Source organism: Phalangium opilio, unplaced genomic scaffold (genome assembly GCF_054372755.1).
Source record: "Phalangium opilio isolate 3A_F unplaced genomic scaffold, DU_Popi_V2 ptg000352l_1, whole genome shotgun sequence".
Taxonomy (NCBI): Eukaryota; Metazoa; Arthropoda; class Arachnida; order Opiliones; family Phalangiidae; genus Phalangium; species Phalangium opilio.
The window spans coordinates 1,357,837-1,369,124 of record NW_028324228.1 but is presented as its reverse complement, the minus strand read 5'-3'; the positions used below and the strand labels follow the sequence as shown (position 1 = coordinate 1,369,124).

The 11,288-nt window shown below is 36.1% G+C and overlaps 1 protein-coding gene across 1 annotated transcript; it reads right to left on the bottom strand.

Annotated features, from left to right (window-relative positions):
• Positions 1 to 1,366: 1,366 nt before the first annotated feature.
• LOC149602781 (uncharacterized) lies at positions 1,367 to 10,292 on the bottom strand. The gene is made up of 5 exons (XM_089860251.1): positions 10,264 to 10,292; positions 10,104 to 10,221; positions 2,210 to 2,369; positions 1,891 to 2,117; positions 1,367 to 1,378 (listed from the first exon to the last, which is right to left on the bottom strand). The coding sequence occupies exons 1-5, from the start codon at positions 10,290 to 10,292 to the stop codon at positions 1,367 to 1,369; spliced, it is 546 nt and encodes a 181-aa protein (XP_089716377.1).
• Positions 10,293 to 11,288: the final 996 nt, after the last annotated feature.

The following is an 11,288-nucleotide window of genomic DNA, read 5'->3' as shown; positions in this document are numbered from 1 at the left end:
TCTGAAACGCGTCTGAAATTATCCTACAAAGTATCTGAAATACACCTGCAATGATCTTGCAAAGTATCTGTGTTTCAGATACTTTTCAGGATCATTATAGGCGCGTTTCAGATACTTTGTAGGATCAATGCAGGTGCTTTTCAGATACTTTGTAGGATCGATGCAGGTGCTTTTCAGATAATTTTTAGGATAATTGCAGTCGCGTTTCATATACTTTTCAGGATCATTGCAGGCGCGTTTCAGATACTTTTTAGGATAATTGCAGGCGTGGTTTCAGATACTTTGTAGGATAATTGCAGGCGCTTTTCATATACTTTGTAGGATAATTACAGGCGCGTTTCAGATACTTTGTAGGATAATTGCAGGTGCTTTTCAGATATTTTTAGGATAATTGGAGGCTCGTATCAGATACTTTGCAGGACCATGGCAGGCGCGTTTCAGATACTTTGCAGGGTCATTGCAGGCACGTTTCAGATACTTTGCAGGGTCATTGCAGGCGCGTTCCAGATACTTTTTAGGATAATTGAACTGAAAAGTATCTGAAACACGCTTGCAGTTTGCCTACAAAGTATATGAAAAGCGCCTGCAATTATCCTACAAAGTATCTGAAACGCGCCTGCAATGATCATGAAAAGTATCTGAAACGCACCTGCAATTATCCTACAAAGTATCTGAAACTCGCCTGCAATTATCCTACAAAGTATCTGAAACTCACCTGCAATTATCCTTCAAAGTATCTGAAACGCGCCTGCAATTATCCTACAAAGTATCGGAAATGCACCTGCAATGATCCTACAAATTACCTCTTTCTGACTGTAAAATGCATACAAAATATCTGGAAGGTACCTGCAATGAGCCTACAAACATCCTGATTTCTTACGGGAGTTACTATTTCCCCTCTGTTTTCTAGCTGTATGGTAGCTATTATAGAGTAGCTAAATTTTGTATATACTAATCGAGTTTTCCAACGGAAGATATTTTTTCTGCAAAACCTCTAAAATGTTCTGCATTGCTCTCTGGAATGCATCTTAATTGTGTCTGAAGTTGAACATTTTGCAGGTTTATTCCAGTATTATTCCAGAATATTCCAGTTTATTTGCAATATATTGCAGATTCTAAAAAAAGCTAATTAACAGCAAAAATGCAGCCGTAAATTTTTGTACGGGAAAAGATTCCGTATTTCATTTGAATTAATTGACTGCTACAAGAGGTTGGAAAAAGATATCACTATCTCTTACTTTTTTGGTTTTAAAAGATCGTGAGTGATTACTTTTCCCAACCTCTTGTAGCTATTAATTAATTCAAGAAGAAATCAAGAAAAATTTGGTACTGAAACATATTTTCGTTTTTTAATAGTGTACATACGTTACTCCCTGGGCTTTTCATTATAAATGTTAGTCCCAAAAATACCTAAAACGCCGTTGAAATCCATTTTTCAACTCTAATACTTGTTAAGCCTATACTAATTATAAGCAGACGAGACGTATTTATAAATAGAGGCTGCAGACGCGATTTCCCAGATCTCCTTTCGCGACTTTGCAGCCACGCTATTGGTTGGAAAATAAAGCTCAAATTTCCTACGAGAGGTGGCACTGGCGTAATGATTTTGGTTAATAATCGTGACGTTTGCGGATCCCATTGCCCTCTACATTATGGAAGCTAGCGTCCGAGACTCCTTTGTCATCTGCTCCTGGCGACACCAATTGAGCCGCTGTCAATGGCTTAGTACAGACTAATTAGGAAGATGGACTGGAAAACCGCGTGTAGTCAATTCTCCTGTCTTTCTCGAACTAGCTCGCAGTACGAATTATACTTATGGAACATATATAAACTTATGATAGAACCATAGACTCATGATAGAACTTTGTAAGATAAATTAATATCACTTACCTTTTTCATTATTAATACGTGTTGGTTGCTTGAAAGAAGTACACGAGGTTCCACAGTAGTATCTTGCAGTAATTGCTCAAAAGTGTCAATCTTAATGTAACCAGAATCTGTAAACTTGGATTTGCAGTTACTCGTTATGTAAATGGATACAACGAATGCGAATACGAGATAAAATGACAGCATAATTTTTGCAGATTCCCGTAATGGAAACCACTTTAAAGACAATCCTGCGTACACGAATAAATGTTTCAGAAACTTTACTAAGATTGAACGAGCCAACATGACAACAAATGTATTGAAAGCTTGACACTTAATTTACCTTGATTGACGAAAGGTCTTAAATGTGCAGAAAATATTTCGAAAAAGGATGAAGTCTTCTTGAAGAGAAAACGAAGAATTATACATTGAACTAAGACAACAACGACAATTGAGAAGAAGAGAAGTACAGAGACCTGAAATCGAGATTGAGGATGATTCGTCTATGAGAAATATTTCAATCACGGGGTAATTGAGAACTCAATATCCAAAAGAAGAGATGCAGGCTCGTAGGAACGTTTAGGGGGTACATTCTAATTGTGGATTTGGGCTCCCTCCCCCCCCCCCAAGATAAGAAAAATGTCGAAAAATACATGAAACATTGTACTTTAATTACGGGGAAATGTGATATGGTGAAGTATTATGATTTTCCAAAAACCAGTGTCCGATAGGTGTTGGTTTTTATCAATCTTATCAATACTCTCTGGATATGTTTAATAACTGCTAAATGATTTAGTCTTTTTTGAGTCTTTTTTTCCGTAAGTCAGGGCACCCACTCTTTTAGAGAATATTCTCATAGCAAAATATAGGATTTTATAGGAACGGATTCATAAAATTATGGTATTATATAGGACTCATAAATGATAAGATCTAGAGTGGGGATAATTTTATTTTAGTGACAATGTAAGATTCCTTAATTAAAGTGCGTTACATTGCACCTTGATCTAATGAAATACGGAAGGACATTCAGATTCACTTGGAAAAAAGTGACTATTAATTTAAAAAAAAAACAATTAGCAAAAAAAGAGACTTAATAGTGACTGAAAATTACCAAATCAAGCTATTTAAAAGGGTCAGGTAGGAAGAGATGTTTTTCTTAATTCTTATTTATAATTAAAGATATTTTAAAGGTCTATGCTATAATTGAGCTTAATCTGTGAGACCGGTGAAATGTCTTATGCGAATTTCATTTGGAACGCAGCTCAGAATCCAAAAGTAATTGCTATACTTTAAAATTAAAACACCAAAAAAATTATTAAAATGAAATTATGGGAACATTGAAGGTAAAAATGTCCTGAGCGAGCGAAGTGAGCTCCGCCATTTTCTGATCGGACCAAATGAGATCTCACTAATTCTACGTTTAAAAGTTCATACAGCTGGGATTATAAATAATTACTTAAGAATCCCAAAAATATAGGATTTTATTTAACGATTTGTGAAATTATAGGGTAAAATAGGATACTTACTAAAATATAGGCCTTTATTGGAATTATAGGACCTCTGGGTGTAAGTACGTTTTTAAAAGCTTCGATATAGACAAACTTCTTTCTGCCGAAGCGTAAATGGCAGGCACTACAAGAAGCAGATGAACTACCGGAAAAAGACGAGGGGTACGTTCAGTAACCCTCTTTGATGACAGCGCTTACTAAGCGATGTGAGATTTTTCCTACTGTACGCTTTTTCGCGTTTCCGGTTTTGACGTCATGATGCTCAGCGCTTGCCCATCAAAAAAACCATCTAATCGATATGGTTTTTTTTTAATGGCGTGACGTAGCGTTTGACTGATGAACACTTGACAGACGAAAAGTTGGCGCGGGATTTAAAAATTAAATTCCAATAATGTTATTCCTACAGTAATTGTATTAGTTTTCATTACTAAACTACTTCTACCATTCAAATAGACATAATTTTCTTAAACAATTTCATTATCTGTGTTATGTTTTGTGATTAATGACGACTTATTGCACCGTATAGTAACTTTATTAATTCTAGAGGGCCGGTAGGCCCTTCTAGATAAGATCCCACACCCTCCCGTAATGTTAAATGAAAATTCACAGATTTTCGCCGATTTTCCCATAGGAATAACATGGGGTTTTTGGTGCTCCTGCACATCGAATCATTTAAAAACTAAAGCGAAGTTAGCTTTCGGAATACTTTCAAATTAACAAGTAACTTTTCAAGGTGTGCCTTTTTCAAGTTTCATCAAAATTAATTAAGTCTAAGTATGTTAATTTAATTAAAAATGTAAGTACCTCAAAAGATTATTCTACAGCAGACGACGCTAACTGTTTATTACTCTACAGTAGACGACGCTAATTTGCCATTTCACCGCCTTGAAAGTTTAACTTGATATTTTTCAATAAATATTACACTATATTTATTAAAAACTTCTCTGGCGGGTCTAATTTTCGTTTAATTATGTGTCTCGGTTGAAATTCTATACTTAAGATACCTTTTTAATTTATATTTTAGATGTTAGTTTCGACCAAGGCTTAAGCTGCCTTACTTAGGCCATGGATTTGTAATAGAGGCTTACGCTTCATGGATATTTCACTGTAGCCATCAGTAAGGCATTTTGATTTTAAACACATTTATGTCATAAAAATTCGGGCGGGTGGTGGCTGGGGGGCTGATGACGTAGAAATTGAGGCAAACTTTTTTCTTTCGGCGCGCGCGCGCGTGCTTTTCTAAAAATAATTTCGCGCTCTATTAGAAATTAGAACTCGATCACGTGAAAAACTCCAACCCCCCCCCCCTGAATTTGCCTCAAATTCTACTTCACAAACGCGCATGCCAGGCTGGTACTATTTCAGACGAGGAATAAATGTTGTGCGCATTTAAAGGTGAGTGAAATATCAAGGAAGCGTAAGCTTCTATTATAAATCCGTGCTTAGGCAGACTATTGAGTGAGTCTATGCAATGGGTGATTATAAAAGCTTGAAGGATATATGGATCAGTGTTGGAAATAAGGAATTTTTTAAAACTGGACCTGTGGCCTAGGTATTTTAATTAAAATAACTGGCCACGGTGCCACTCACTGTAAACGTACAAGGGCAGTGAACGCAATGTCATGGATAATTGCAATCGTAAAAAGGACTGTAAAAGATACGGCTTTGATAGTTTAAAAATCGTGGAAGGAGGTTGGTTTTGAAGTTGACTATAAAGCTCAGGTTCTAAAACTAATTGTGAGCCGTATCTTATAAGAATAAGTAGAAGTGTAGAACCATTTTTAACCTCGTCCTAGAAGTGAAAAGTTTCGCATTTCAGGCAAAAAATTGCTTTATAATAGATTAATACAAATAAAGACTGAAGGAACAGATATTATATAAAAAAAGGACTTGGTTTGCCCAAGCCTTAAAAACAAAACGATAAGAGTTTTTTCCAGTTGACTGAAGCGCGGATATTTTATTTTTCTATATAATTTTAAAGACAATCCGTATTTTACTACTCTTTAGAATTTAATTCAATCTCCTGATTTTACTGGTAATGGATTTATTTCCTATAAATTAATTGACATAAAAATTAGTACTTATCTCAGATTTTTCATGATAAAATTTTACGAAGATGGAATTGTTGTTGAAAAATCTGAGATAAGTACTAATTTTTTATTTCAATAAATTTATAGGAAATAAATCCATTACCAGTAAAATCAGGAGATTGAATTAAATTCTAAAGAGTAGTAAAATACGGATTGTCTTTAAAATTATATAGAAAAATAAAATATCCGCGCTTCAGTCAACTGGAAAAAACTCTTATCGTTTTGTTTTTAAGGCTTGGGCAAACCAAGTCCTTTTTTATATAATATTCATGATTAGATTCAAGAGTGTCGACATCGCACCTCGTCAACCCTTATATAAGCTTCCTCCCAGAGCGGAGTATCACCTCGTTTTTTAGCAAGAGTACAAAGTTTAGTTCCTTAATTTAATTTAGTTCAGTTCAGTTCACTTTATAACAATTTGTAGGCTCGTTTATACTTAAAAAGAGCCATTTGCGCTTCGTAACGTTTTGAGGGCCAGTAAGACGTTTCCCCAACTCCATTTTCTAAACCAGCGCTAACTTCAAAGTGTCACTTTTCCGTTCAACAGCCTTTTACGTCACTGTGACGTCTCGAGCCCATCAACCACACATCAAGAAAACAGCGATTTCCTTGAGATTTTCGTTACTGAACGTACCCTAGGTTTCGTCGTGCAACTTTCTTGCTGCCATTGCCTTTAAAACAAGTTTTCTCCGAGTCCGCTTTATTTTCACAATAGACGATTTCGGTATTCATCTCTGAGCAGGCGCGTACTGTCTTCAGCGCCCCAAATTCGCGAAGCTGTGTCTGATAAGCTGGATAGGCTTTCTAACTTTTTATGCCTTACCAAAGGCAGGCTCTACGACGGGAAACGGCGCTGCGTGTAATACCGAAATGGTCTATTTACCTCTTATTACTTCAGTATCATTTTGGCGCCTTATGATTATGAATTTGGCGCCCTTTCTGACCTATTTAGGCACCACCATAAGTCTATTATTTATAGAAAAAATGTATTTCATGTTTAAAGGACCCTTGTTTTTTAAATAGTTATGTTAACAGGAATGCATATATTTCTTCAAATTGGAAACTGTTAAAATAATATTTTCTTGTCCTTTCTACTTGAATTAAGGTGAAGAAGGTGTAGAAACCGTTACCCTGACGTCAGGTATAATTTATTTAATTAAAAATCACGTGATATCGACGAAGCTTGCGACCTATACGTGCAGCAACTGAGTTATCCAAAACGTCATATGCATTCGAATAACCAATGAGATGCTGTTTAACGAAGTTTCTAGCCCTTCCCCTTACCTTCAATCAGTTGTTAGTATGAGGTTTATGAGCGTTTAAAGATTTCAAGTTGAAGAGGTTTATTTATTCCTGATGTTAACTATATTATCAATATCGGTTTTCAAAAAAAAAACTGCCAAAAATAAATTGGTTACTAACATGATTTTCAATCTTTAGCGCATTTGAAACGTTAGTAGAAGTATATTTTACGGGAGGCTTTGAAACAATTGTGGATTTGCCAGTTTCAAACCAAGACGATAACTCGTAAAAATCATAGTTTTTAAGACCAACAGCCACATCGATGGGCACGAAGAATAAGTCAATTCCCTTAAACCAATAAAATTAAATTAGTCTACTAAATGGTGGATTTGAAACTACTAAATGTTTTCTATTATGATTTAACATTGTTTATTAATCTTTATAGCTTAAAATGCATTGAAAGCAAAACTATCTTAAACAAAGATCAAAAGCGAAACCAATTTTGTTTCGCTGAATTACTGGCTGCGTTCAGTAACAGGCGTTAAAAACATCGATATCTAACTAAACGGGTTTTCACGTCTTTGACCGTGACGCCAACAAGATACTAATCAGATGCCCATCAGAGAAATAGGAATTTTTACGATTGATAATAATGGTTTTCTACTTGGCGCGTAATCCATTCGTAAATACATCAGTAATAGTTCAAAATGGCGGAAAGAAATAATGAACTTTAAAATGCCATCGTGTTGAGCGCCTGCCACATTTGAAGAAGAGAGGGACGGAGTAGAAACGTCCAAACATCAAACGTTTCAGTCTGTACTCCCACCTACGGCAACGAAGTCCTCCTAGCATGTTCAGCGTTTAGGTAGGGTCGTACGTAATGGATGCCCCCTCTGTCTTATAAAAAGAAGCTAGTACTCCTAGAAATACAATGGCTCTACGGGGTAGCACTTAATAATCGTCTACCGACGGGCAGGTGCGTTCGCAAGGTATCTAGGAGACATTCATTGTCATTTCCGTCCATTTTACCTCTTTTCACCTTGATTTAACGATGCAGAGTATGTCGCGGTCAGTGCACCGTCGACATTTTGAAAAGCATCGATTACAAAATATTTTGTCGTTTTACAACTACTAATTGTCGAATTCGGAAATGGCTTACAGAGAAGCCGACACACAGGGGCAAGGCCGCCATTTGGGGTATCCTCCGTCTCGCCAAAAACACCATTAGAGGCAGTGCGAGTCGGCAAGTCTCAGGCATGTAGTGAACTAGGGTTCAGTCTGATGTTGCTTCTAGGCGCTAGGGAGAATACCCCAATGGTGGCCTTGTCCCTGGGTGTTGGTTTTTTCTGTATGTAATTTCCAAATGGTCTATGCCATTATGATGTATAAAATACATCGATGTTTTCCAGATGAGTGTTACTACTGAACGCAGCCACTATCCACTACTCACAAAAACAAGGAAGGATTAATCTATTTTCCAATCATTAAGAACAGAAAAGTGATAAAAACAATTCTTGTTGCGTAAGCGTCATAAGCCATGTGTCTGTGTGTCCCACTAACGAGATTGCAATGTGAAGAAGAATATTTGGTGTTTGCGACGATGTTCTTTTTATATATTTTGACTTTTACCTATTAAGGTAGAAATATAAAACCCTGCATTTTACCAGCTTATTTCTTGTGCCTTCTTCCACTTCGATTTCTTTCAAGACACCTGATCTATTCAAAACCCTGGAATATAAATTCGAGCATGCTTCGTAGATACATCTCGCCGATTCCACAAGATTAGTTCCCTAAATAAGCCAAGTATACATACTGTGAACTCTTTTAGATTTGTAACTGTCTTAAGATTGGCTCTTGGAACTGCTCAAAAAACGTCATGGGTTTGTAAGTCAACACCCAAATCAAATCGACAGATTAGAAGGGTTATCATACAGATATAAATTTATGGTTCTAGGTTAATTATTTTGGGGCGCGGGCCCACCGCTGAGGATCAGGATCAAACAGAATTACAATGGTAATAGTTTAGAAATAAATAGTTTCCATACCTCGATATAGCCCAATGTTAGCTCCTTCATTCTTCAGTCAAACAATGAAAATTCTCACATTAAAAATGAACCAAAAGATTGATAGAATTACACTTGGGCTTTAGTTTTAGGAATGAGCAGTGACGCTTTAGTCAAGTTTTCCGTAGCGATTGTTTGTAACGCGTGACAAAACTGGGTTAAAGCGTCTGTAGAGCTGAGAGGTTGGGTAATCAACTAAACTGATGCCAAACTGAGTGTACAAAATAGTACCTTTCACTTGTGATAAACATTTCATTGGCAACCTTTAGTAGTAACTTTAAAAATGAAAAAATCGACAACAAATATGTTTAATTTTGTTAAAAAAATGTTTGTGAAGTAAATTCGATATAAATATTGGATTGGATGATTTTGATCGATTAACGATCAATTTGAAAAAAAAAAAACCATTGTCCAAAGGAATACGGATATAAGGTAGACGATACGTTTGTATATAAATTATAGTTTAAATTAGGGTTAGGTAGAGCTTATTTAAGTTCGTGTTTATAATGAAATTGGAGGAACAGTGGCCATTTTTAACGACAGCAATACTTGATTTGGAAATTTAAAGTCTCTATCTTTAGTTGGTATTATGAAAACCTTGGGAATCATAATAATCAATTGAGAATCGCTGGAATCATTTTCAAGTAACAGAATCAGGTCTAGAAATGTTTGTTAGAGTCCTACCCCTTTTGTGCAAAAATTGGATTTGTTCCCTAAACCGTAAGATTGTATTAAATTTCGTCGTGGTTGGACTATGGCGGAACAATAAGATGGAAAGAGAAAAAACAAGTGCAAAGTTTTGATAACTTAAGAAAAACCTTAAAGCCGGTCGTTCATATAGCTTTTCATAGTTTAGCAATTAATGCAAGTTTTTTAATTAACGAAATCAGTTTAAGTTTACTAATAATTATCAACTTTTACATTAATAAGGAACATGATTTTAGATGAGCATTTACATTTGGCAATGGATTTTGAACAAGATTTTGACTAATATTTTTGAAATCTGAAAATCGACTGTACGTATCGCACCCTAATCCAGTGTGAATCAATTGAGAAAATCTCCCATATCCATTATTTAAAGGAAACGTTCAGGTAACATAAAATTACATGCTAAAAGAACGACCTTTTCCTAAATATTAAAGGAAAATATCTCTTATTACAAAATATTTTGTATTTATAATTAGTCTTAAAAACGAGAATTACTGCGCCGCCATTGGTTTAGTGGCGTCTGCTAAATCGAACCACTTACCCCTACGAGAGTAACGGGATTGGTTGAATTCTCAAAGACTGAGAAAGGTATAAGTGGTTCGATTTAGCAGAGGCCACTAAACCACTCTGTATTTCCACATATTAGAATCGACATGCAAAAGTTCAATTAAAACTTGAGCGCGAATAGAGGAAATGGTTAAATATTCCGCAAAAGTTTGTAAGGCCACTAAATCTTTCAAGTATCTAGCATTAAACGAAGCGTTAAATTGTTTACTGTATGCTTACGACCTGTGACGTTTAACCACTAAAGTCATTCCCAGTTCTTTTCAAATCCTGTCGCACACTGAATTTTTACCATTATCATAAAACAGATAATTTAAAAAAAAAGAGCAAATGGGTAAATGTTCATTAGGTGCAGCGAAACTCCGGGATTTTGCTACTGGTTTTGCTTAGTTCCCACTTGACCGAAAACACGACCGAAACACTGCGTAAGGACCTCTGAGGTAAACAAGTTGGGAAACCAAAATAAACCTCTTGGAGTCGAGACAAAATCAAGAGGTTTTTCTTAAATAATTAAATAAATAAAATTAATATTAATTATTTTAATCGTCAGTAATTTACCTTAATTCTAGTTTAGTCGTTTAAAGAAACGTTATTCCTAAAATCATTGTAAACATGGCTATTTTTACGTTTAAATTCAAGCGTATGCCTCTTTAACATATTTAGGGTCTATAAGGCGATTGATTCACAATAAATTATAAGAATACCCGCCACTGCGTGAACCTTTAATGGAAGCCCTGCCATTGGGAAGCTAGACGTTTCTCGTAACCCTAGCCGATCGCCGCGCACTTCTTAACCTTAACGATGGAGAAGCCAAAAATTGCTTTCTGCGAACACGTTTGCTCCGATTTGCCAACTGCGAACGCGGTGACAGATTGACACACAGACACGTCCAGTGTAATAAATCTCAGTGACATCTTCGTCACTCGGAGAGGTAAAAAGTTTCCGCAGAACGTGACCGGAACATCTTTCGATCGGGCAGAATCAGAGAGAATTTATAATAGGGAGTAGAAACTGAGGAATATTACGTAGCTCAAAAATCACGTGATCAACAAAACTGGCCAGGTCTATTTCCGGTATAATTTTTTTGGCCCCTCCCTCTAGGGTGGGTCTAGAATGTTGTGGGAGGATCTAGGGGAGATGGACACTACCTTTTTACTTTTGCACGCCAGATGGCGTTCAAAAGTTATATTTTTATAAACGGAAGACTTAAAGCCCGTCGAGCACGCTCGGGGTGTCAAATGAAATAT

Coding starts and splice junctions, on each gene's coding strand:
- LOC149602781 (XM_089860251.1), bottom strand. CDS start 10,292: ATGACTTTAGTGGTTAAACGTCACAGGTC. Junction 2,370..10,103: donor CTAATATGTGGAAATACAGA/GTGGTTTAGTGG, acceptor TATTTCTCATAG/ACGAATCATCCTCAATCTCG. Junction 2,118..2,209: donor AAGACCTTTCGTCAATCAAG/GTAAATTAAGTG, acceptor TCGTGTACGCAG/GATTGTCTTTAAAGTGGTTT.